We start from the raw sequence: 25,642 nt of genomic DNA, 5'->3' as shown, positions 1-25,642 counted from the left end.
CCGCCTAGTGATGCTGCGATTGACATCGCATCTTCCTCTGGAGCGCCAAAGGACACCCGCGGGACCTGAAAGGACGGTCCCGCGGGGATCCCCTGAACGCTCGCGGGTTGCAACACTGGATAAGGTGCTGCGGGGCACGGACACATAGTCGGCGCTTTGTTCCACACAGTCACCCTCAGATCACCCTGGCCACCAGCCGAAGTAGAGCCTCTCGAGGAGGCGCTAGATCGGGGTGTGGATGAGGGGACTCTCACTCTTGCGAGATCCTTGAGTCTCGATCTAAGTGTTGCGATGGTCATGTTCCCACAGAAAGAACATGACTCATCCACGAGCGCTGCTTTAGCGTGATCAAAGCCCAAACACACCAAGCAGCGCTCCTGCCCATCAGAGTCAGACACCAGTCGACCGCAACCAGAAGTGCACGGGCGAGGCATCTTTAAAAAGACGTGCCGCGTGCAAGCTCTTTTTGTGAGAGAAACTCAGTGCTGAAGCGCCCGCGGAGAACACACTCGCTGGCAAACCACGCTCAGATAAGCAGGAAGTGTGCACTCGCCGGGAGATCGCCGTCACACCAACACTGGAGAGTTGCTTGTCTGGTAAGAAGCTGACAATCAGAGATAGCTTAAGGAGTGAAGAATTACACTTGGCTCCGAAGCGAAAACATATCTGCCTGTTGCCGGCGTCCTCCTTTTATACCCACGAGGTGGGGCGGAGTTACGCCATGCAAATTCCGCAGACCCATGGCATTTCTTTGCCATTGGCTCGTTTTGTAATACTCGAAGTTGATAGGCTTTCTAAGCGAAACCCCATTCGTCGTCATCCGACGTAACTCGGAGTGACAACGAAAGGGAACAGCAGTGTGCAATGATCAGATGATGAGTGCAGACAAAGGATTATGGGAATTGCAGGTCATGATGAGTGGGTGACGATATGGGGAAGAGACCTCTAGTGGACACCCAGGGAAATACACACCAGACACTGTGACAAATAGGTATAAGAAGCTATACAATAAAGCAAACGATTCAGCCAAACATAAGTCAGCTCTCTAATAGGCGACAAAGTTAAAGTTAAATAGCCTAAATATATAAAGCAAAACGCCAAAACGATTTGACATGGAACAAACTATGGATTAATGAGACCAAAGATCGATTTATACACAAGACAAATTATGTCTCATGTTTAACCACTAGATTAGAGACATCAGAGCCAGTGGCAAACATTAGAAGGACTAGCCGAGGAAAAGCTTTTCCAGTCGGGGTTAATGAGCGCTGAACTCCCGGTGGTTTCGCCTGGATCCAGATATATTTTTCAAATAGGCGCTATACCACAGATTTAAGCTTTAAACAACTACATTCTCGCCTGAAACACTATTAAAATTACATTTCGTGACACATTAACAGTAGTATTTTTATATTACGTGGGTTTTCTCCTCTGCTATTGATTGACGCTTGCTGATTGGTGCGAGATGCATTCTGGGATACCTGCCTGTCTCAAGTTCGCACAAGTCACCTCTCGATGCGTCCTCGGTAAAAGGGGCGGATCAAGAACACATCCGGGGATTTGAACTGGACTTGGCTAGATGTGAACTTTGAATTGGAACAGTACTTGGGCAGCGACTGATGACGTTTCACAAGTCCACAAGAACACAAGTACAGAAAGAACCCATGAGAAACGGCTCTCGACTGACACCCCATTTACACCTCACCTGGTATTAAAATGCGATCTGTATTCAGATAAGTTATCCGGATAATAAGTGTTCTGATCTTACCTTTGCGTTTACACCTTGTATTTTTAATGCGTTCTCGTTATCCACATTGAGTTCGGATCTCTGTCCTCCAGAGTGACACCTGCGTGTGAGCACTGAGGTGGCGGGAAATCAGCTGTAGTTTGTCAACATGGCAGGGGCAGAGGATGACGTTTGGCAGGTACGAATGCCATCACGTCGTACGGATTGCGTTTACACCTATAGTAAAGATCCGAGCACAATGCGAGCCAGACTACCTCCAGATGTGGTCAGGCAGATCCGATCACAATCCGATCACAACGTATACACCTTGCATTAACATGCGTTTTTTATTATCTGGATAACTTATCTGGATACAGATCGCATTTTAATACCAGGTGTAAATGGGGTCTATGGCTGCGTTTACACTTGGCATATGCGACCTGTATCCGGATGTTGTCCACATACACATCGAAAAGACAAGTGTAAACGCACTTCTGATCGGAATTTTATCCGATCAGCGTGTCCAGGTTCGGTGTAGTCGAGGACGCATTGTGATCGGATCTCAGTGTAATGTAAACGCATTGTGATCGGATCTCAGTGTAATGTAAACGCAATCCAGCCATCGTGTCTGCATTCAAAGGTGGACGTAATTTAAATCCCCGCCCAGTCTCCCCGCGTGGCTGTCAGAAAATAATGGCAAGACGCAGTTTAGACAAGAAATTAAACATATTTGAACCTTACAATAAACGCCAATCTTTAAAACAGTTTATTTAGACTTACATGATACTATGTGTCATTTTTTATTTTAATTTTGTAACATTATCTGAACGAGGCGATCGCCTGTACAGTCAGTCATGATCTTAATGAAGAGCTGCACGCTGCTTTGCCAGAGGAATAATCGGAATCGGAATATTTTTTTTATGTTTAAATGTTGAATGTTTTTATTGTTTCAGCATGTTTATCAATCTCCCATTTCTGTCAATATAGTCCTTGCACGCTATAAGCTTAAAACCAGATGATCGATGTGACTTTAACATGATCAACCCAGTTATTTTTCTATGATCAACTCTGGAACTATTCCTTCGTTCAAAAAAATTAATTTGATCTAATTACTGGAGATTGAAAGTAAAGTGAGTGAGTGAAAGCAATTGGGACATTGTTTAATTTGTATCATCTTTAATCTGGTGTCGTGCCACAGACCTAATTTATGCAGGAAACAGGAATCCGATCGGTTATCCAGATACAGAGGCTACTTAATGTGAACAAATATAAACGCACAATGTCCTGATTGTCTAATGATCCGATCTGCTTGATCGGATCACGGTGATCGCATGTTAATGCCAAGTGTAAACGCAGCCTTTGAGACCATTTAAAGGCCTTTACAGGTGTTTTGAGTTAATTAGCTGATTAGAGTGTGGCAGCAGATGTCTTCAATATTGAACCTTTTCACAATATTCTAATTTTCTGAGAGACTGATTTTGGGGTTTTCATTAGTTGTCACTTATAATCTTCAAAATTAAAAGGAATGAACACTTGAAATATATCAGTCTGTGTGTAATGAATGAATCAGAATCTGATTCTGAGAATCAGCGAATCAGAACTTAGTGATGCCAGATTAAAAAAAAACAAATCAATCTTTTGATCTAATCTGAATGAAAAGGTATGAAATTGTTTATAATTCATTTTAATTAATTCATCATTTGATTAATTCAGACTGTTCACTAATGCACTGAATTGTTTGCAGCAGTTTCTCACAACAAAATAGTAACAAGACACTTAAACCAGAAAAAGAGCACTCTATGAGGTGGATAGTTATTGTCAGCTAAGAAGCTCTTTTTTTTTGCGTGTGAACAACTCTGTACTGCAAGTAACGACAATTCATATCCATAACTGTTTTAACAAAGAGTATGAAAATATGGGGACACTTTTTTTGAGGGGGGCCTGTGACCCAGTACTGATGTAACGCCCCTGGTCCCGCCCCAAACTCATGCTATAGTTGAGCCGTTGTTGCTGTCTCGGGCTGCTCCAACAATCTGAGCAATATACAAATGCATTACACGTATCACTTCCTGCATTTTAAGCCAGAATTGAGGAAAGTATTTTAACACTAAACATTACATATTTCAGCTTGGACTTTTAATATGAAGAATTTTGAGCTACTTTGTTCATCTTTGAAGATTGACCTCTTCAGAGTAGCAGGTCCTGATACAAAACAACAATCACATGAGCTGAAACAGACTGAATTAATGTGCTTATTTTACTGCATTTTTTTAAAACTCAAAATCTTTCAAATGATTATACATTTGTCCAAATTTATTTGCAAAATTCAATATTCAAATGGCATTACCATACATGCTACAGTTATGGCAAACAAATTCTTTTCTTTTATTGTCATCAAAAAAGAATTTGTGACTTTGGTGAGAAGGCTTTTGTCACAGATCTAAAAAGCTGTCTCCAGCATGCAAAGAATAATTTATCATGTAGCTATACACACATTTTCTTTGTCATACTCATCTTTTCTGTGACCTATAGCAGAAAAAAACTAGTTTTGTCGTTTTTGGCGGTGTTTAGGTTTCTCAAGTTCACAGCAATGATACTACTTACTGGCAAAAACACCCTGTTAAACACTCTCAGAGAGTGTGTGTGTGTGTGTGTGTGTGTGTGTGTGTGTGTGTGTGTGTGTGTGTGTGTGTGTGTGTGTGTGTGTGTGTGTGTGTGTGTGTGTGTGTGTGTGTGTGTGTGTGTGTGTGTGTGTGTGTGTGTGTGTGTGTGTGTGTGTGTGTGTGTGTGTGTGTGTGTGTTATTAGGAGATGATAACCGATAAAACAGAAAAAGGGACAAGAGTATCAGTAGGTCAAATGGTTCTGGTTGCACTTGTGTTTGTGTGAACAACTGGCTGATCTTATCCGTTATGGGTGTATCAAGAGCCTTATTATCAATGGAGCAGTAATGTTTTTTTCTTTAGTGAGATCAAAAATACAAGTTTGTATTGTGTTGTTTGGTTTAATATGGTTCATCCCGTGATGTAATTCTGAAACTTCATCTGTGTAAGTTATACAGCATTATTATCTGGCGGAAGGAAATGGAAAATGAAAGTAACTGGCATTTTGTAATTTTTTTAGTCTGCTGATCCCACTCACGAAAAAGAAAGGTTGGTCTCTAAAGTTGATCAACATTAGCCATAATGGCATAAATAGCGACAAGCTATATATACCATTTTTTACTTTTTTTTACAACTTCTCCTAATCAACTTTCAAGTTGGCACAACAGTTAATTTCACATTCAACATGCACTAAATCTAAGAAAACACTTCATATATGTCTCAGATTAACTCATTCTTCCATTTTACTAGCAAAGGTTGTTAACCAACAAACACACTTTGTTACTCATAGAACAACAGCCTAAAAACAGATTGCATTATATAATGTATTTTTAACAAAAGCATGACTCTCTACTGCTTATAATTCATAAGTAGAAAGTCTTATAAGTGACTACTTATTTAGATTATTAACTACTTCAGTTTATAACTTTATTTTATGACTTCTATAATAAAAAATATATTGAGAAATATGAATAGGTATAGCTGAAATGCCGATTATTACTAAATAAAATTAATTAAATATCGGAAGTTTAGGATCTTAGTCTTTTGATTATTGATTTTTAATTTTGGTAGCCGTTGATTTAACACTAGTTTTGTTACATTTATGTATTTTACATAAACCATAATATTAAAATTATATACATTTAATATAATAATAAACATTTTTAAATTTAGTTTAAAATAGTTTAATCTAGTTAAAGAGAGGATTGGTGTAATCAACCAAATATTTTTTATATAGAGATGAAGTGCTAGGGGAAGGAGAACGTAGAATGATTGAGAAACAATTCTATTTTATTTTATTAATGCTAGTTCAACATCTGTGCCTTTTACAACATTTATCTTACTCTCTCTGTGTGTGTGTGTGTGTGTGTGTGTGTGTGTGTGTGTGTGTGTGTGTGTGTGTGTGTGTGTGTGTGTGTGTGTGTGTGTGTGTGTGTGTGTGTGTGTGTGTGTGTGTGTGTGTGTGTGTGTGTGTGTGTGAAAAAAAATGAAGTTTTTTCCAGAAAAATCCAGAAAGTTTTCTGCAGAATATACAGTTTGTACACTGTCTAAACCATTACATCTATGGAGATTCCCCACAAAGATAGTAAACCCAATGTGTGAATGTGTGTGTGTGAGTTATTGAATGTGTCTAGGTTTGTTTATACTGTCAAATATTTCAATACATTGCATCTATGGGAGCTCTTCACTAATATAGCTTTTAAAGTCTGTGAATGTGTGTTTGTGAGCTTCACTCTGTAGCATACAGCAGGAATCCACTGAATGTGTTGTAATGATTCTGATCATCACAGAGCCAGCAGCCAGTGTGAAGACTGATGGTAATACGGTCGCCGACTCTGAGCTGCGCGAGTAAGACCGCTGTGGCCTGGTCCTCCTGGTCTTGATTGTACATCTCTCTAAGTGCTGCTAGAGCCACACCATTCCTCCTGATACTGGTACAGACGGACAGCGATGCGCCTGGTGAGCCTGCGTCGCTGAACACGGTAAATGCCAGGTTATACACGCCTGACCGTGGAACCGTGAACACACCAGTGGATGAGTTGTAGGCCTCTCCAATGTTGATAAAGATGCTCTGATAGACCACATTTATTGCCGTCCTTGCCGGACCAATACAGCGTCTCCTGTCGGTTAGACCCACAGAAAACGCCACTCGATTCTCTAAAGATGAACAAGGAACATTTATGAAACATGTATGTAAAAATATAATACAGAATAAATAAGACCAACAGATTAGATGCAGTTATTTGTAGTCTAGTCAGATTTCTGTTTTATTTTGACTGTTCAGTTTGTGCATCAAATAAGTCCTAGAATACTAAAGAGTCTGCTACTTTTATTTTGCCCTATTATATAAAACATCCGCTCTGTATATTTTTAAATGTTTATTTAAAAAACTAAAGGTCCATAGAGTCTGTTGAACTTGAGATGATGTCTGTACTCAAAGATAGCAGCGTTTGTGTGTACCTCTTATATTTCTCAGTGTGTTTTGTGCTCTGGCCAGCGAATCCTCCAGTGAATTCATACTGGAGTTTAAATATTCTTCTAACTGCCATTTTTTCCTCTGCATCACACAACAACCACATGAGTCCTGGTCAATCAGGCACGCTAGGTAGAGAGGAATAAAGATATCAGTCGCAAAAGTTATGTCTATATTTTATGTTTCTGTACATGTACATATTGTTACAGCATTAATAAGATTTTCAAGGTGACTTGCAATGATTCTTACGGTTGATGGGATCTGGAGCAAGGTTTTGTCCTGGCGCGTCCCAGGTGTAGGTCTTTTGCTGGCCGAACACCAGGGGCAACACAAAGAACAGCACAATGCCTTTTCCTGATCAAATTGTTCACAAAGGGTAATCACATTCTGTCATAACTATGATTCCATTACACATTTTGTATGGCTCCGAGTCGGTTTAGTTCAAGCTCAGGAAATTTGATTAATTACTATGAGATCAAATGTACAAATACAAATCTTTCACTTATAACTCGGCCCACATGGTATCTACATATGCAGACTCCCCCCTGAGCATAATTTAATAATTCCTTCGGCTACTAAGAAGAGTGCAGCAACTTTTGAACTTTAAAAAAAAAAAAACATTTTACAAAAATCAATTCCGTAGAAGTCCATAGATTTGTTTTGTACAAAATCCCCCCAAAAAATGCAGATTCTAGCACAGTATAAACAAATTAATGAAACAAAAATATTATGCTTCTGCCTCTTAAATATTAGATACATTTATTAGTCTTTAAAAGCTGTAGAAATAATTCTTGACAAAAATTTCTTGATGTTTATTTTGTTTAAAAAATGAATAACAAATACATTTCTGAAGTATATGAGACTTGTAATAAATAAAATTAAAAATAAATAACAATATAAATGTTACTATAATAAATAACAAATTATTCAAAACTATATTATAAGACACACAAGCAACATCTGAATGGTATTTTTCCCCCCTGAATATTTAAAAGGTGTGTCTGCCAAGTTTGTTAGGCACTTACTCTCTGAATAATTATTTCTGTACAGAAACAGTGATTTATTTTCTCACCTTTCATGTCTGATGGCTGTTTCTTTGAGACTCAAAAGTCTCAGTGGGAGCAAATGAAAATCAGAGTCTTTGTGGTGTTCAGCTTTATATCCTGAAGAACTCCTCCTCCTCCTGTATTCAAGCAGGGAGATTCAGATGTATGTGTGTGTTTTTAAAGAGGAGCTTTACAAGAAGAGAGATATCAGTTTATGTAACTGTGACTTGCCTCAGATACACTGAAATACAAAACCCCACTGAGTTTTTAAACTATAACACCACACAATACAACACAATGACACACATCAAAGCCATGAAATATGATGAAAGCTGCTATCTTTTCTAAGCAATCAAACATGTGCTTTCCCAGGAAGGATCTCTGTTTTGTATTGATTGAAGCCCCAGAACAGCTATTCAAAGGAATGCACCACACCTCTGTCTACAATACAGCACAAGACAGTCATAAATGATGCAAAACAATTTAAGTAAAATATTCCCACATGACGTTTCTTTATGTGACTTTATTTGCATTGACTCAGTTTAGTGTTTACAGTCTGATAGAGATCTCAGTGCAACAAAGCGTAAACACACAATAAAGCTATTATCCAGCACACATACAGTATCAACACCAGCAGAGAGAAAGAAGCACTATATGGATAGTTTAACCAAAAAATCAAGACTTTCTGGTTACAATTTTAAGGTGTCCTTGTTGCAGTGTAATTATACATTTAAGTACTGAGTAATCTTAATTACCATCATTTACATACTATTGGCTTAGTGTTAGGATTAGTGTTGGGTTTAGGGTTAGTTGCATGTAATTATGCATAAATTATAGTTATTACTATAGTAATTACATGTTACATGTAAAAAAAAAAGAACTGTAAAATAGTGTTACTGACTTTCTTCTTCAGTGAATCACAAAACAAGATATTTTGGAGAATTTTGGGAACCAATCAGAATGGTTACCTTTGGCTTCCGTTGTTGGGACAAAACTGACACACTTTTGTAATCTTTTAAACTATTTTAAATCTTCTTTTATGTTCCACAGAAGAAAGTCATACAGGTTTAGAACTACATGAGTGATAACAGAATTAACCCTTCATTTGCTTTTATTTGGTTTTATTTATTCTTAAAATTAAATGATATGCTAACTTATGAAAGGCAAGTAGGTCAGAGACAGTGCTTTTTACCATATGAAAAAAATCAGTAAGATGATGACCGACTGGTGTATGAAAGGGATAAAGACATGGGTTTCCATGCAAAGTTTTAGCCAGGGTTTGTTTTTGCAGGCAAGTCACAACCCAGCTGCGGAAATAAAACCAGGAAGACTTCAGACATACACATTATGTTATACATTAAAGCATTTTTCCCTTTTCATCCTTCCTCTCTCATTCGTCCCCTTTTACTTTGCTGTCATAGGTGCCTTGGCCTTTGTATGTCGAGACATATCCACTGGTGTCAGGGATGTCTTCCCTACCAACACGGCCTTTTCCTTTTCCAGACGGATCAAAACGCTCTTTATGAGAACCAGTGAACTTACTGCTGTCTGTTAACCTATCCACAGCAGAGGCTTTTGTCACTTTCTGCAGAGAGAAACAGATTATCCATGGTTATTGTACATGGTTATTGCTGAATGAAAACAGACTGATTTGATTGGCTGGGACTTACAGTGACACCAATGTTGGCAGGTTCTTTGCCAGCCATGAGACCGTAGAGAAGCTGTACTGCCTCTTCCTGGCTCTTCCCTTTAAAACGTTTTGTAGCCAACTCAGCCATGGCTTGAGTGAACTGCTCAAACGTGATGACACGTGCTGATTTAACCCTAAGACACATAAGCAGAGACATAACCGCACAAAGTTAGGCCCAGTCATCATGCATTCGTCCATTGCACAGGATTAAAAATAAAACGGTTTGCTGTCAGTCATAGTATGAACAATCATACTTGACTTTGCTGAAGATGATGTCCACGTCCGTGCTGGTGACACTTTTCCCATCGATGACCTTGCAGTCCTTACACAGCTTAACAAAGTTTTTCCCATTCATCTCATTTCCTGTTGCTTTGGTGTCTCCATGAACTGCAAATTTACGAAAAGCTGTCTCAACCTCTGCCAGCGAAACCTCACCTGAACCCTCAGCCATGCTGTCAGATCTAGCATGAGAGAAAGAAAGAATTTTAAATAAATAAAAAAAGAGACAAAAAGCTGTTTTGAGGTTTTGCTTTTTTTCAAACGTAATTGTATAATGTTTCATTACAACATTATATGGATCTTTCCAGTCCTGGCTTTTGATTGGTTTATTTTAGTGTTATTCATTATAGCATACTATTATAGTTAATTTTACACTATTATAGTTACTTATAGTTATATACTTATATATATTTATTAATATCTTTAATTGCCTTTTTAAAGTTTTTTAGGATTAAGGTTTTCATCTACGATTTATATTTACATTTATTTTTAGCTTCATTTCAATTAACAAAACAGATTGAATAATATGAGTTTTATGTCTTGATGTTTGTTATGTACAGTGAAAGCTGCTATTCTGATGCTGAAATGTTTCTGTACTGGTTACAACCAAAATTACTGTCCCACACTATTCCATGATCCATGCTCACATATATCATTCTCATTTACTCCACACGCGCGCACACACTCACATAGAGAGAGAAGTTGGGTATTCATGTTTAATGGGCATAGACATAATACTTTTTAAACTGCACAAATATCATATCCCCTAACCCTAAACCTACCCATCACAGAAAACGTTCTGCATTTTTACATTTAAAAAAAAAAAAAAACACATAGTTTGATTAAAGCTGCAGTAGGTAACTTTTGTAAACAAATATTTGTTAAAACTGTCATTACGTCCTGACAGTAGAATATGAGACAGATAATCTGTGAAAAAATCAAGCTCCTCTGGCTCCTCCCTGTGGTCCAATGCCATTTGCAGAAATACACCGCTCCCGGTCTAAAACAACCAATCAGAGCCAGGAGGAATGTCTTAGCAGCAATCACGCTCGTGTACGCGCTGATCACCCCTCTCTTGCACAGCGCGAGCGCGTACCGTCGTTCGTGACTCTCCTGTTCGAACTCGTTCATCCAAATGAACAAATCTTTTTTCGAGGCATTTCATTCATTCAACAAACGAAATGACTCGAAAAAAATATTTGTTCATTTTGAACGAGTCTTTTTCGGAGTCATTTCGTTCATTCAACAAACGAAATGACTCGAAAAAAGATTTGTTCACGGGATCACGAACGTGCATCACAGAACAGAGCAAGGCGAGCATTTGTGCTTATAAAACTTAAAGTTTTTTATTTATTTTTGAAATGACCGATCGTTTCAAAGCTGCACTGAAACTGTCATTTGGTCCTTGAAACGTTTGTGTCCTATTGAAGTACATTATATGGAGAAAAAGCCTGGAATGTTTTCATCAAAAACTTTAATTTCTTTTTGACTGAAGAAAGAAAGACATGGACATCTTGGATGACATGGGGGTGAGTAAATTATCAGCAAAAGTTTTTTTAAAAGTGAACCAATCCTTTAACGTTATCTTACTAGCTATTTATAACTTATAGAAAGAGTGAAACGTTATAAAGTTACATGTATTGCAAAATACATAATGATTTGAAAACAGTACCTGTAAGTTGTGCTTGTTCAAATTTTCAGGCTAAGTCAACATTTTCTCAAAACTCCCTACTGCAGCTTTAATAAGCTGTTTTCCTAACGGTGACCAAAAAATGTCCCCACAAGGTCAAGGATTTTGGATATTGCCATCTTTGTGGGAACATTTTCTACCCATAATGGTTAACCTGAACCACACACACACACACACACACACACACACACACACACACACACACACACACACACACACACACACACACACACACACACACTTTGTTTTCTCTTTGTGGGGACTCTCCATAGGCGTAATGGTTTTTATACTGTACAAACTGTATATTCTATCCCCTCACTTAACCATACCCCTAAACCTACCCATAATGAAAACTTTCTGAATTTTTACTTTTTCAACAAAAAAAAAAACCATCACTTATTATGTTCATTACTCCATTTCCCTTGAGGGTACCGCTGGCTGGTCTGGTCTACAATGTAGGTGATTTCAGGTTTCACTATCCTTGTGGGGACATTTGGTCCCCACAATGTAATATAATATAAACACACACACAGACACATTTATATAACTCGCACTAAAAGCCGTAATTTAATGAAGTCCACTTTACTAAATTAGCTTCAGTTGTCTTTGCTGGCTTCCCCTCTCTCTCTCTGTCTCTCTCTTTCTAATATTGGGTATTTTTAATTCACAAATCATATAATCCGGAAAATCATCATAAATTTGCAACTGCATTTACCTTTTATAGATGGAATAATAAAGTGAAAGTACACTAAATCTATAAAAAAAATGCATGAAATTCTTGCATTGAGAAATTAAAAGGTTCTGGTAAACAAGTAATGGTGCATATTCCTTTTATTCTTTATGTGCGAAATACATATTTAAATGTACTATATTATCTGAAATATGTACTATAAAAACAAGCTAACTGCATCTCATGCATACATCCCTGCTGCATGGCCTTGTTTGGCCTTGTAGGTATAACATAAATACTTCCAGATAGGTGTGTGTTATTGAGAATGAAAGAGCAGAAGAGATTCAAGCCTACCTGACAGTAAAGTGGACAATCTTAGATACTGATGCTAAGCTGCTACTGAAAGGATGCTGAATGTGGGTGTGTGTTTCTCCGTCTTCCTCTATGCCCATGCTAAGTGTGTGTGTGTGTACAATGACGTAAGAGAGAGGGGAGGAGAGAGCACAGCCCAGCACAAATGATGACTTCACTCGCTCGTCTCTCTCTCTCTCTCTCTCTCTCTCTCTCTCTCTCTCTCTCTCTCTCTCTCTCTCTCTCTCTCTCTCTCTCTCTCTCTCTCTCTCTCTCTCTCTCTCTCTCTCTCTCTCTCTCTCTCTCTCTCTCTCTGAAACATGTACTCTTGTCTTCCCACTATTTAAATTTTCTCTGCCTGTTGGGCCCTTTTCTTTATATTTGTCCTCTCTTTTACTTTACTGACTAAGTACTCCTCCACTTTCAACCTTCTGTCCCTCCTTGTCCTCTCCTCCTTCTGTCTTTGTCTCTCTCTCTGCTGCCACACCCTTACACACACCAGTCTCTGTGGAGCAGATGTTACATAGTGAATCCATGCAAGTACACACACGTTGTTGGACTGTGATGCTCTAAATGTTATTTGCTATAATGGCTTCAGTGCATCTATGTCTAATGGTTCTGAGCACTGACCACTTACAGACAACTCTACCGCATAGATGGAGACCACTCACAGCAACTCATCATTTCTGACAACACAACTAGAGGAACAATGTCTGTTTACAGTACTTGCACAAGAATATCCTGATTTAATAACTGGAATTTGGCCGTATTGCAGTTAATGTAAATGTGATAGTCGCATTAAAAATATCTAACATAACTGCATAACTGAATATACAATTATATCAGCATAAGGCCAAACAAAGTTTAGTCTTGGTGATACAAACCTCAAACACATTTTTGGAGAGATGAACACCGTTTTGGGCATGCATGTGTGCATTTCTCGCTACAAATTTGGCTAACCCTCTGCGTTGTGTTGTGTTGTGTTGTGTTGTGTTGTGTTGTGTGATGTTGAATAAAGACTGGAGTCAAATCTGCTGTTCAGTGGTTCTTTTATCTGCACAAGAAAGAAAATGCAGTTATAAAGAATTGTATTTAATCAGTATAATCAGCCTGCTCCTCACTCAGCTCAGACCTCCCGCGCGAAATAATAATATTATTATATCAGATACAATATTGCTATATAGGAAATGTCTTGTATAGAAGACCTCACGATGCAATCAACAGTAAATGAATTTCAACGAATTATATAAAAAATATCCATTGATAATGAGTTTGTATTGCATCACACTCTTATTATTCAAATCGATTTCATATAATGCAGCCTACCTCTTCAATCCCAGACATTTCCAGCACATAAATACATAATCAATAAAATATAGAAAAGAAATAAAAACAGATCAAGTGCATAACCATACCTGCATACGTTGGAAAATGCATTTGGAATATGCCTCGTGCTTCTCCCAGAGTTTACCTTAACATACTTGATTCAGCTTACGGTGCTATCGAAGATGGTGATGAGTTGTTCTCAAAATTCATGAACACCTTTTAGAATGATGGAGAGAAAGCATCTAGCTATCTCCAAAGGCTTCAAGTTGCTCTGAGCAAGGCAGTCAGGGGAGGTGGAACTAAATCGTCGGAGGCCAACCATCATCTTCTTCGGCAATTTTGCAGAGGCTACTGGGATGACATCCTCATTTCTGAGCTTCATTTCGAAACTCGTAGAGACGACCCTATCGAGTTCCTAGACTTACTGCGTTCCCTTAGAACCAGAGAAGACAAGAGTGCACAGAAATGAGAAGCCACATCGGTGCTTCTAAGCAGAAACTGCAGCCATCACCTAGATCTGCTCAGGCTTATAGCCAAGATATTGCCATTTCAAGCAAATCCCCTCACGAGTCAAAGTGGTTGTCTGAGACCGCTGAATTGAAGAAGCAAATTGCTGAGCTAAAGGAACAGTTAACTTCACTTACCCTTCCAAATCCCAGAAAGACTATCAAACCCAAGCACAAGACATCACCCTCCCCTACCAATCCTGAGTTTGTTGCTAAACAACCATTCAAGTCAACCGGTTATCCTGTCACGAAATTCAGACCACGCCCTGCTTACTTCTTCAGATGTGGTGTAGATGGCCACATTTCTGTAACCTGTCAAAATTCTCCAAACCCCAGGCTAGTTAAAAAGAAAAAAAAATTAACTGCAGTTGAAGCAACAAGAGCGGGATAAAGTGAACAGTTATGATGGTGCAGCTACTTTAAACGCCTAACAGTTCCAGTTGTGGGACAAGTTGTGGAGCTGGTAAACCAAAAGGTTGTCCCCTCAGAAAAAACTCAGGCCCACACCACAAATCCCGTATTCAGCGTCTGGTCGGATCCAAGCGCAAGCCAAAATCTCAGGAACAGAATATCAGTGCTTACTTGACAGAGGGTCGCAGGTGACGACAGTTACTTGGTCCTTTTTACCAAGCTTCCTTGACTAGTCACCCCATTAAGCCCATGACTCATCTGCTTGAGGTCAGCGGTGCAAATGGTCAGCCGGTTCCATATAAAGGATATGCTAAAATTCCAATTACTTTTCCAGAAGACATGGTGGGATCTGAGGTTGAAATTTCCACACTTGCATTAATCGTTCCTGACTTCAAACCAGGGAAACAGTCTCAAGTCTTTATCCGGACTGACACTCTTGATTTCTTGTATGCTGAATGTTCTGACTTGAATAGCCTTGAACACCATTCTCCATATGGAAACAGTGCTGTACTGAAAATTCACATTTTTCACTGTGGATTACAGAAATTCACAAACTGTGAAAGATTCCTATGCTTTGCCTAACCTTGAGTCTTTTTCTGCCTTAACGGGTTCTCCATGGTTCTCAGTTCTGGACTTGAAGTCTGGTTATTACCGAATAGAAATGGAGGAGTCTGACAAGTACAAAACCGCTTTCTCCTGTCCCTTAGGATTTTGTCAATTAGCCGGATGCCTCAAGGAATTACCAATGCACCAAGTACATTCCAACGATTAATGGAAAAGTGTATGGAGAATCTTCATCCCACCGAGGTCTTGGTGTTTCTTGATGATTTGATTGTGTTTTCCTGAAATCCTGACGAGCATGAGGAGCGACTCCTAAGATTATTGACAAGGCTGAGAGAATATGGGTTGAAATTGCACCCAGAAAAATGCAAATTTTTCCAAACTTCAGTCCGGTACCCAGGCCACATAATATCGGAGACAGGAGTCCAGACGGATTCTGAAAATATCAGTACTCTTAAGACCTGGCCAAAACCAAAGAACCTAAAAAAAACTAAGATCATTCCTGGGATTTTCGGGATACAATCGACGATTCATCCGTGATTATTCCAAGATAGTGAAACCCTTAATGACTTTACTGCTGGTTATGCCCCACTGAATCGTAAGGCCATGAACAGCGAGTTGAAGGGAAACTATTTTAACCCAAAAGAGTCAGTTTGGAGGCGATGGACAACAGCTTATGACAAAGCTTTCAACACCCTTATCTCCAAACGTACCAGTGCTCCTGTCCTTGGTTTTGCAGACCCAACCTTGCCTTTCATCCTCCACACAGATACAAGCACCACAGGTCTTGGCGCCGTGTTATATCAGGTGCAAGATGGAGAGAAAAAGGTCATAGCCTTCGCCAGTAGAGGTCTTTCTAAAAGTGAGTCTCAATACCCCACCCATAAGTTGGAGTTTCTTCCTTTAAAGTGGGCAATGACCGAGAAATTCTCTGACTACTTGTATGGCAATCACCTCATTGTCGTAACGGACAGTAATCCTCTCACTTACATTCTAACCTCTGAAGCTTGATGCCATAAGTTATCGTTGGCTATTAGTGTTAGCCACATTCTCTTTCGATCTGACCTATAGATCAGGAAAGCAAAACCAAGATGCCGATGGGTTATCAAGACGTCCCCATGGCGAGCTAATCAATGATATGGTGTCACAAAAGGAACAGGAACGGATACAGCAATTTGCTGCCAAGCATCTGGATGTGATAAAAATGTAGTCGTGGATTGTGCTGTTGTTCAAGCTGTGTTTGATAAGCAAAGAATTCAGCAAGAGTATGGAAACCCTGTTGCTCAAGTGGAGTTGCTGGCAATGGAGCAGGACGCTATTCCTGTTTGTTTTGCTCAAGACCTGACTGAAGATGAGTCTCCAGCATCCGGTTTAACTGGTATAGACCTGAACCGTGAACAAAGGGAAGATGTTTTTCTGAACCAAGTCATCAGTCACCTGGAAGAAGGTCAAATGCCATGCTGGCTGGCAGTGGGATGATCAAACAACTTACCAGTTGGTGTTACCTGTAAAGTTCCGTGCTATGGTGCTGGAAAGCCTCCACGATCAGATGGGTCACATGGGAGTATATCGCACACTCAACCTTGTCTGTTCTCACTTTTATTGGCCAAAGATGAGGGCTGATGTTGAGAGGAAGATTAAAACCTCCGAACGGTGCGTTAAGTGGAAAGCTTTGCCAGAGAAATCTGCCCCCTTGATGCGCTCCTACACGGTCCTGATCTAACAAGTAATTTAGTTGGTGTACTAACCAGGTTCAGGAAGGAGCCTGTTGTACTGATGGCTGATATTGAGGCTATGTTTCATCAGGTATGAGTGCCTGAGGAAGATGCAGACCTGTTGAGATTTCTCTGGTGGCCCAGTGGAGACTTCAGTCAGTGTTTGGAGGAGTACAGGAAGGTTGTCCATTTGTTTGGGGCAACATAATCTCCAAGCTGTGTTAACTTTGCTCTGCGGTGGTGTGCAGAAGACAACAGAGAACTCTTTAGCCAGCAGGTGATTGAGAACATCATGCACAATTTCTATGTGGACGACTGTATTGCTTCTGTTGCTTCAGAAGCTATAGCCCTCAACAATGACCTTGGAAACATCCGGTGCAAAGGGTGGCTTTCATCTAACAAACTGGATAAGTAACAGTCGCAAGGTACTGGAAGCTATAACTGAGGAGGAGAAAGCAAAGGAAGTCAAGGACCTAGATTTGGATCAAAACATGCTACCGGTGGAAAGAGCACTGGGGGTGCGGTGGTGTGTTCAATCTGACACCTTTGAGTTCAGCATAACCATTCAAAACAGACCACTGACCAGTAGAGATATCCTTTCAACAGTTAGCTCTTTCTATGACCCTCTGGGAATCCTATCTCCTGGTGTTTTTATATATTGTCAGTGCCTGTCAATCGACGCAGGTGTTACAATTGCTGAGTATGGGCAGTTGATGAGCAGGGGGAATGCTGGGAATTGTCGTTTTGAGAGTGCAGCAGTGAGGGAGGACAGGTGACAGAACCCATCCGGATGGGATTCCAGACATTCCAAAACACTAAAGTTCCTTGGGGAAGTGGAAGGAGGAAGAAGCCAAGGCGGAGAGGCAGGCAGGAGGAGCCCCAGCAGACTGTTCAGAATGCAGGGCGGAGCTGAAGAGTTTGAACACATGAGAGTTTGAGGAATACCGGGAAAACTTCTGACATCTGGAGGGCCAGCTGAGAGACGGGCATCTGGAGGGGCAGCTGGGTGTCTGGAGTGGCGACCACGGCAGACTTGGTAAAACAGAGAACAGAACTCGAGATCACCCTCCATGGCCGCGATGGGAGCTATGATCGCCCTCCATGGCCGTGACGGGGGAGCTATGATCGGCCTCTATGGTTGTGACAAGTAAGTTATGAATGTCCTTTATGGCAGTGTGACAGGTAAGCTTTGATCGGCCTCCGTGGCAGTGTGACAAGTAAGCTATGATCCGCCTGGCTGGCAGTGTGACAAGTAAGCTATGATTGGCCCCTGTGGCCGTGACAAGTAAGCTATGATCGGCATCCGTGGCAGTGTGACAAGTAAGCTATGTTCCACCTCCCTGGCAGAGTGACAAGTAAGCTATGATTGGCCACCGTGGCCGTGACAAGTAAGCTATGATCCGCCTCCCTGGCAGTGTGACAAGTAAGCTATGGTTGGCATCCGTGGCAGTGTGACAAGTAAGCTATGATCGGCCTCCATGGCCGTGACGGGGGAGCTATGATCGGCCTCCGTGGCTGTAACAAGTAAGCTATGATCGGCCTCCGTGACGGGGGAGCTATGATCGGCCTCCGTGGCAGTGTGACAAGTAAGCTATGATCGGCCTCCATGACGGGGGAGCTATGATCGGCCTCCGTGACGGGGGAGCTATGATCGGCCTCCATGGCAGTGTGACAAGTAAGCTATGATCGGCCTCCATGGCCGTGACGGGGGAGCTATGATCAGCCTCCGTGGCCGTGACAAGTAAGCTATGATCGGCCTCCGTGGCTGTGACAAATAAGCTATGATCAGCCTCCGTAACGGGGGAGCTATGATCGGCCTCCGTGGCCATGATAAGTAAGCTATGATTGGCCTCCGATGAGGAGTGATGAGGAGGAAAAGGATATGTCCAAGGATGCTCAGGATCTGGAAGAAGAAACAGAATAAGTTAATGCGTTAGTGTGTGTCTAGTCTTCTGTCAGGAGATATCAGACTTGAGAGAAAGGTAGATGAATAAAAACGCAAAGCTTTATTGAACCGTGTCCAAACAGGAGAGTATAGACGACAAACGATGAGCAGTGCAAGTATAATGCTTCAGTTCTTAGGGTTGCAGATGACGATAGAGGATGTAACTTCAATTGGTAAGTATATCCACACACACACATCTTTTGGGTGCTGTTAGGAGGTAAATATCTCAAGTGAGTAGACAGTGAGGGAGGACCAGTGCATTTGTGACAATAGTCAGGCAATACTATATGAGCAAGAATGCTGTACGAATATCAGCATCAGAATATCACGTTTGCAAATGTGATACTGATTTTATACAACAGCTCAAAAAAAAAGAAGTTAATTTTAGGCGCCTTACATTTTTAGACTCAGAATATTGTCTGTTTTTGCTCTCTTTTGCAAATGAAAATTGTTCCAAACAAATCCACAGTAAAACAATTTCATAGAGCCCCCCCCCATATATTTGGCGAGGACTCCAACTGTTTCTTTGAAACGGGTATCCAAATTGCAAAGGCCACCTCTGGTTAAGAGCAGAGAAATATGTGCACCCATCTACCTTGTCCTAAATTTCCCTTCATGACACCAGACAGTTTGACCTTGAAATTCTTCCTCTCTCAGATCCAGCATGTATGTGTGTTTGTGCTCTACCTGCATGACACTAGGCTGAGTGTGTACAGTACACACTGTGCTGTCATGTCACAGTAGTTTACTCACAGAATACAAGCACTGACTAGACAGATTTATTCTAACTACTTTCCATATTGACAGACAAAACAGTTTCACATTTCGCTGCAGTGCATGTACAGAGAGAGAGCACATTTGCTGTTTTTGAGTTGTATTTGTTAGAATTTGCACTATTAGAAACTTAAAGTGACAGTTCACCGAAAAATGAAACTTCTGTTCTCGTGTCGTTCCAATTCTGTATGACTTGTTCTTTCTTCTGTGGAACATAAAAGAAGGTATTTTGAGGCAAATATTTTTTTTCCTTCCCCATATAATGAAAGTTAATAGGATCCTGTGTTGTTTTGAATTTGGACCCTCTTGACTTTCATTGTATGAATAAAAACATTTCCTCAAAATATTTTCTTTGATATACCGCAGAAGAAACAAAATCATACAGTAAATGATAACAACATTAATTTCTGGGTGAGCTATCAGTTTAATTCTGTCTTTAATATTTGCTCTAATTGTGTTTTAAGTGACTTCCTGAAACAGGAACGTGAGAACACGTTTGTCTAAGCTCATACTATGTTTGTAGTTCAGCACCTCCACCCTTGGTTTTAATCTATAAATACAGGTGTGTTCCTGCTTCAGTTGCTCTTTCAATTCACCTGTCTTTCTCACGTCTCCCTTTTAGAAAATGGCAGAATCTGACTACCTGGACTACACCTGTCCACTCTGCACAGACACCCACCGAGACCCCGTCACCATCCCGTGTGGAGACACCTTCTGCTTGGAGTGCATTAAGATCTACTGGGACCACTCTGACCACCTCGGTGTTTATAGTTGTCCACAGTGCCAGGCGACCTTCACTCCTCGGCCCATACTCAGACGTAATATACCCCACGTAGGCAACCCGGAGCCTAGGCCGCCCCCACGTGAGCTAGCCCCGTTTCCGTACTTCAAGCGTGACGCACTGTGTGATTTCTGTACCGGACGGCGGAGCAAAGCGGTGAAGTCGTGTCTGATGTGTCTGGCCTATTACTGCGAGACGCACATCAAGCCTCACTATGAATCAGCTACGTTTAAACGACATAAACTGGTGGACGAGACAGGACACCTAGATCGGAAGATCTGCCCGCAGCATGAAAAAGGCTTAGAGCTTTTCTGCCGCTCAGACCAGATGTGCATCTGTGTGCTGTGTACAGTACGAGAACATCGCAGCCACAACATAGTCAGTGCAGATGATGAACGCACAGAGAAACAGGTGAGACATCATGAGGAGAATTTAATTGTTGAGAGTAGACCAGGACAAGTTGTCACAGAGGCCATATCTGAGAAACTATTACGTTTTTGAGTCAAAAGTCCAATTACACAAATATGTAGGCTATTTTCTCTATCAGTAGTTTTATACACAAGGTTTCAAACATCTAGTTAAAAATGTATTAAATTAAATAATCTTTGTGATTTTGTGAATTTCAGGATCATAATTTAGTCAACTTTACATTGAAGAAAGATTTTAACTGAAAGGTTGAACTTTTTTATCCTTTCTCAGGATAAGGATATTTTTCATGAAATTCAAATTCCTTTTTCATAAATTTGGGTAAAGTTGTCACACCTGGTTTGAACTGGTTTATACATTCATATATTTTTTTAAATAATTAAATTATAATCAATACAGTGGTTTGGTATTTTTGTTTCATAATGAATGTAATGAATTGTGTCCCAGCAATAACAATGGAAATGTAAAATAGCTTTTTGAAGATTTCATAAACCTTTAAGGTATCTGCCTTGACTGTCACAGGTTTCGATGCTCTATCAAAAGTTTGTATTGTAAGAATAATTTGGTATATGACTTTAACAATGTAAAAGTCACTTTTGATCAATTTAATGCATCCTCGATGAATAAGCAATTGTTAGGACTATTGTAATATTATAACACTATTGTATTTATCTTCCTGGATAAATATTTTATCTAGCAAACATCTGCTGTAATGAAGACTGTAATCTCAGATTTCTCTTTTTTGAATACATTTTTTGTGTGTGATTATAGAAAGTCTTGGTTGTGACTCAGACAGAGGTTCAGCACATTATCCAGGATCGAATGAAAGAACTTCAAGAACTCAGACACAACGTGGATGTTCTTAAGGTTAGTCCAGTCCGGAGAGTCCTAAAGAAGCTTCTGGGTGAAACACAAAGCATAGTTAGACAGGTTCCGTGTTTACCAGTGTTTTTATCGTTCAACGATTTGGTGTTTCAACAAACATTTGCGAACAGCATCGCAGACTTGCGTGGTCACAACTCTGCAAATTCCATTTGGGGTCGTAAAAACTCTTATCAGTTAATGTGTCCTGTAAGTGTATTAGCTTCAATTGGTATGTTAATTTTGGGGGAAGTTTCATAAACCTTTGCTGGGAGAGTGAGTTTGCTGGATTATTCATTAAATAATGAATCATTTTTGTGTCTGATTGGTCCAGATGCTACACACACAGCCAATCCAAACTGTGTGCTAACTGTCAATCGTATTTGACGATAGTGGTCCTGACAGAAATGTAAATTACTCATACTCATAGTGAAAACTTGAATTTAGAAGCAGTTATGTTCGTTTTTAAATACTTATGTTTTTAATAGATAAGACAACTTGGGGTGTGAGTGAGTGTGTATGTTGTAGAACAAAATGTCAAATTATCAAGTTATGTTTACCACAGGCTTAATTTTACTCATAAATTGAAAGAAAAAAAACATTATAAAACCCCATAGGAAAATCTCGAAGCAGCGGTGAATTAGACTTCGGGGTTCTGACCTCCTATCTGCACCACTCTATTGTTGAACCAATGGCTCAAATGACAGAGGTGCAACCATGTTACTACAGTTTTGGTAATCTGTCGTGACTAGATGGTAGATCGTTGTACGTGAAACGCATTCTTTTTTCACTTAAAAAAAAGTGTTTAAAATGGCTGTGTGGATTAATGCCGTTTTTGCCCTTTCTCTGTAGGATAATGCGCAGCGGGCACAGACTGACAGTGATAAAATCTTCAGCGAGATGTTACAGGCGGTAGAGCGGTGGCATGCTGAGATAAGCCAACTCATACAGGCCAACCTACAGGCCTCCATGGCTCAGGTGCATACACATTACATTCAGATGTGAATGAATTAAAATCAGTGATGCATTAATTTTATCCATTTAAAACCCCAGCTGCTTATTGTGGAACTGTGGTGAGAAAACGGATTTTGTTTTTAAGTTCAATTTAAGTGTTGACACTGGGAAAAAAACATACAGTCATGGTCAGAATTATTGGCACCCTTGGTAAATATGAACAAAGAAGGCTGTGAAAATAAATCTGCATTGTTAATCAAAGAATTCACTAAAATATAACCTTTTTGATAATGGGGGGAAAATCTCTTTATGAAATAAATATGGCACACTTTTATTCAATACTTTTTGCAACCTCCTTTAGCCAAGATAACATCTTTGAGCTTTCTCCTATAATGCCTGATGGGTTTGGAGAACATCTGACAAGAGATCAATCCGTCATACAGAATCTATCCATATTCTTTAGATTCCCAGATCCATGTTGGTGCTTCTCTTCAGTTCACCCCACTCATTTTCTATAGGGTTCAGGTCAGGGGACTGGGATGGCCATGGCAGAAGCTTCATTTGATGCACCGATGTGAAAATTCTGGCCGATATTAATATTGCTTTTATGGCCGATACCAATATTTCTGTATAGAAAACACATTTTTATGATAATCAAATAAAGAGCTTTTTTCCTTTTTTTTTTCCTTTTGTAATTTATTTTCAGAAATGACTGATATTGTGCACCTTTACCCATGTGCAAAATATGTCATCAGATTTTCAGAAGAAAAAATAAATATTTATATAAAAATACATTTTTAAAAAGGATACAGGTGTATCCTGAATTCACACTATGCATAAGCCAACCCTGAGTATTCTCAATAAACATCTAATTCACTTCAGACCAAGTCACTGTATTCTGTGAACATTGTACAACAGTTCAAAACTTTAAAGTAGCCTACAGTAGCCTTCTGTCCTACTAAGGCAACAGACCTTAACTTCTATTTTATAGCACAATGTTATGATAACACTTAAAATGTAAGCAATATTAACCCTATTAGACTCACTATGATAAAAATGGCTTCACATGTATAAACAAGAACTTGAGGTAGTGAGAATAGTTGGAATGTCCTGTATCAACAAAATGACGGAGTATGTTTCCACTGTTCGATCGCGCCCGCGCCTCTCTCTCACACACACACGCGCGCCACACACCTTGTAGGGCTAACTTTACAGATTAGGTGTCCCTCAAGAACTGTATCTAGTAGTTCTGCATTGTAATGGATTTGCTTTATCGTCGGTTGTTTGACATGGATTTTAACCAGGGTTCAAGGTAAGCTCTAAATTACTACATTCCTGCTGCTGGTGTAAGTTATAATGGGTGTGTCGTTGCGTTTCCAACCAAACAACTCGCTTAGTTTTCAGTCAGTGGACTGTTATTGACAGGCGAGAGCTAGCATTTTATTTCAGTTGTAACGTTAGACATGTAGCCTTGTATTACGGGCTGTGAATTAAGATATCCTACAAGCTTGCTCTAATGCAGCGCTTGTTACTAGATATTTGTAGCCTGGGTTTCCCCATACTGCCTTACCGCAGCGCGATTCAATTCACGCTGAAAGGCAGTCTGGATACCATGGCCAGATTTTTCGCCTCATTTAGGGAACCAATCACAGAACGGGGAGGGAGCAGCAAGACGGTGACGACATCTATGCGACACACGGAAACAGTTTGTTTATATCGATTTAACATGGCTGAAGACGCGAAGCTACTCTTGAATGCAGCCTTAGAACAATGTCTAAGTAGTTTAGAATGCAAGTTCATTTTGAAAAAAGAACAGCTTTCGGCGTTAAACCATTTCTTAAACAAGAATGATGTTTTTGCCCTGCTACCAACAGGCTTTGGAAAATTAATGAGCTGTTACAATAGTTATTTAAGTGCATGTTATTTAAGAAGCTGAAACGACTGAAAATACAAATAAACGTATGATACCTGGGTTGTGGTTTTCCTGGTGGAGATGTCTCGTGGACTCGTGGGTTTGGGCAGGTCTTTTTCAAAGCCCTCGGGGTCTTCGATGGTGTAGGCTCGCGTTGCCTTTTGGCTATGTTGCTGTCCGTGTTTCGGAACTCTTCTTCCCATTGTCTGAATGTGGGCAAGTCTCTTTCCAGCCTGGAAATTCTGTTTGAGCAACGCTGGCAGGATCTTCGCGATGCCCCTGACTCCGGTGCGACTGTCACCCCTAATATTGTTAACCTCTCGGATAAACTTGGTGGTTTTTTGGATGAAAACATGTCTGTGGAGTGTCCATATATACCTTCTACCCTCATATTTATCTTGCACAAACGGGCAATAATCGCTTAACGTCATTGTTTACAAAAAAGATCTTTGCCATCATCTTCTTCCTTGTCTAATTTCTGTCGCTCTACATACGTCATCTGGTATAATCGAAACGATTGGCTATGAGCTACGTACAGGCATATTTGATAGACATTCTTAGCACCCAATAAACTGCGACGGGCATTCTGAAACCACGCCTCAAATACGAGAAATTGCGCATGTGGTTCCCAGACCCAATTCTCAACGAGATTGGGTCTGGCGTTAGCCAGGCTAAGATAGTTGTTGATTATGGCTTGAAATGTGTTTGTGTCTAGTTTGTGAAGTAGCATCGCTAGCTAAAGGCTACCGCTAGCTATTACTGGATTTTAAAGATTATCTTTTTTATGCACCCGTTTCGTGTCATTCTTACCTTGATCTTGATGTTTAGGTTTCAAAGCCATTTTCACCATCATTTCCCCCCGAGAGAATGCCATTATTCAATAATCTAACAAAAGTAATCACTGTGAAACATGTAAAGCCCCGTTCACACTACAAGCGACTTT

At 40.0% G+C, this 25,642-nt stretch overlaps 3 protein-coding genes across 3 annotated transcripts in view; 1 reads left to right on the top strand and 2 right to left on the bottom strand.

Moving 5' to 3' along the window:
- Positions 1-5,600: 5,600 nt before the first annotated feature.
- On the bottom strand, positions 5,601-7,996 carry LOC143739066 (complement C1q-like protein 4). Its single transcript, XM_077231180.1, has 4 exons — positions 7,874-7,996; positions 7,051-7,155; positions 6,789-6,929; positions 5,601-6,485 (listed from the first exon to the last, which is right to left on the bottom strand). The coding sequence occupies exons 1-4, from the start codon at positions 7,878-7,880 to the stop codon at positions 6,058-6,060; spliced, it is 681 nt and encodes a 226-aa protein (XP_077087295.1). The 5' UTR covers positions 7,881-7,996; the 3' UTR covers positions 5,601-6,057.
- Positions 7,997-8,355: 359 nt separating this feature from the next.
- On the bottom strand, positions 8,356-12,809 carry tppp2 (tubulin polymerization-promoting protein family member 2). The gene is made up of 4 exons (XM_077231183.1): positions 12,531-12,809; positions 9,792-9,998; positions 9,518-9,671; positions 8,356-9,432 (listed from the first exon to the last, which is right to left on the bottom strand). The coding sequence occupies exons 1-4, from the start codon at positions 12,626-12,628 to the stop codon at positions 9,238-9,240; spliced, it is 654 nt and encodes a 217-aa protein (XP_077087298.1). The 5' UTR covers positions 12,629-12,809; the 3' UTR covers positions 8,356-9,237.
- Positions 12,810-18,906: 6,097 nt separating this feature from the next.
- ftr84 (finTRIM family, member 84) overlaps positions 18,907-25,642 on the top strand; it is a 31,303-nt gene continuing 24,567 nt past the window's right edge. The window contains exons 1-4 of the mRNA XM_077231171.1: positions 18,907-19,164; positions 20,388-20,957; positions 21,744-21,839; positions 22,686-22,811. Of these exons, the coding sequence (XP_077087286.1) occupies positions 20,391-20,957; positions 21,744-21,839; positions 22,686-22,811 (789 nt within the window). The 5' untranslated portion in view covers positions 18,907-19,164; positions 20,388-20,390. The remainder of the gene's footprint in view (positions 19,165-20,387; positions 20,958-21,743; positions 21,840-22,685; positions 22,812-25,642) is intronic.

This window comes from Siphateles boraxobius, unplaced genomic scaffold (genome assembly GCF_051911475.1).
Source record: "Siphateles boraxobius isolate OS27281-9 unplaced genomic scaffold, OSU_SipBor_1 16, whole genome shotgun sequence".
Lineage (NCBI taxonomy): Eukaryota > Metazoa > Chordata > Actinopteri > Cypriniformes > Leuciscidae > Siphateles > Siphateles boraxobius.
The sequence above is the reverse complement of the archived record's forward strand: the minus strand, read 5'-3'. Positions and strand labels throughout refer to the sequence as shown.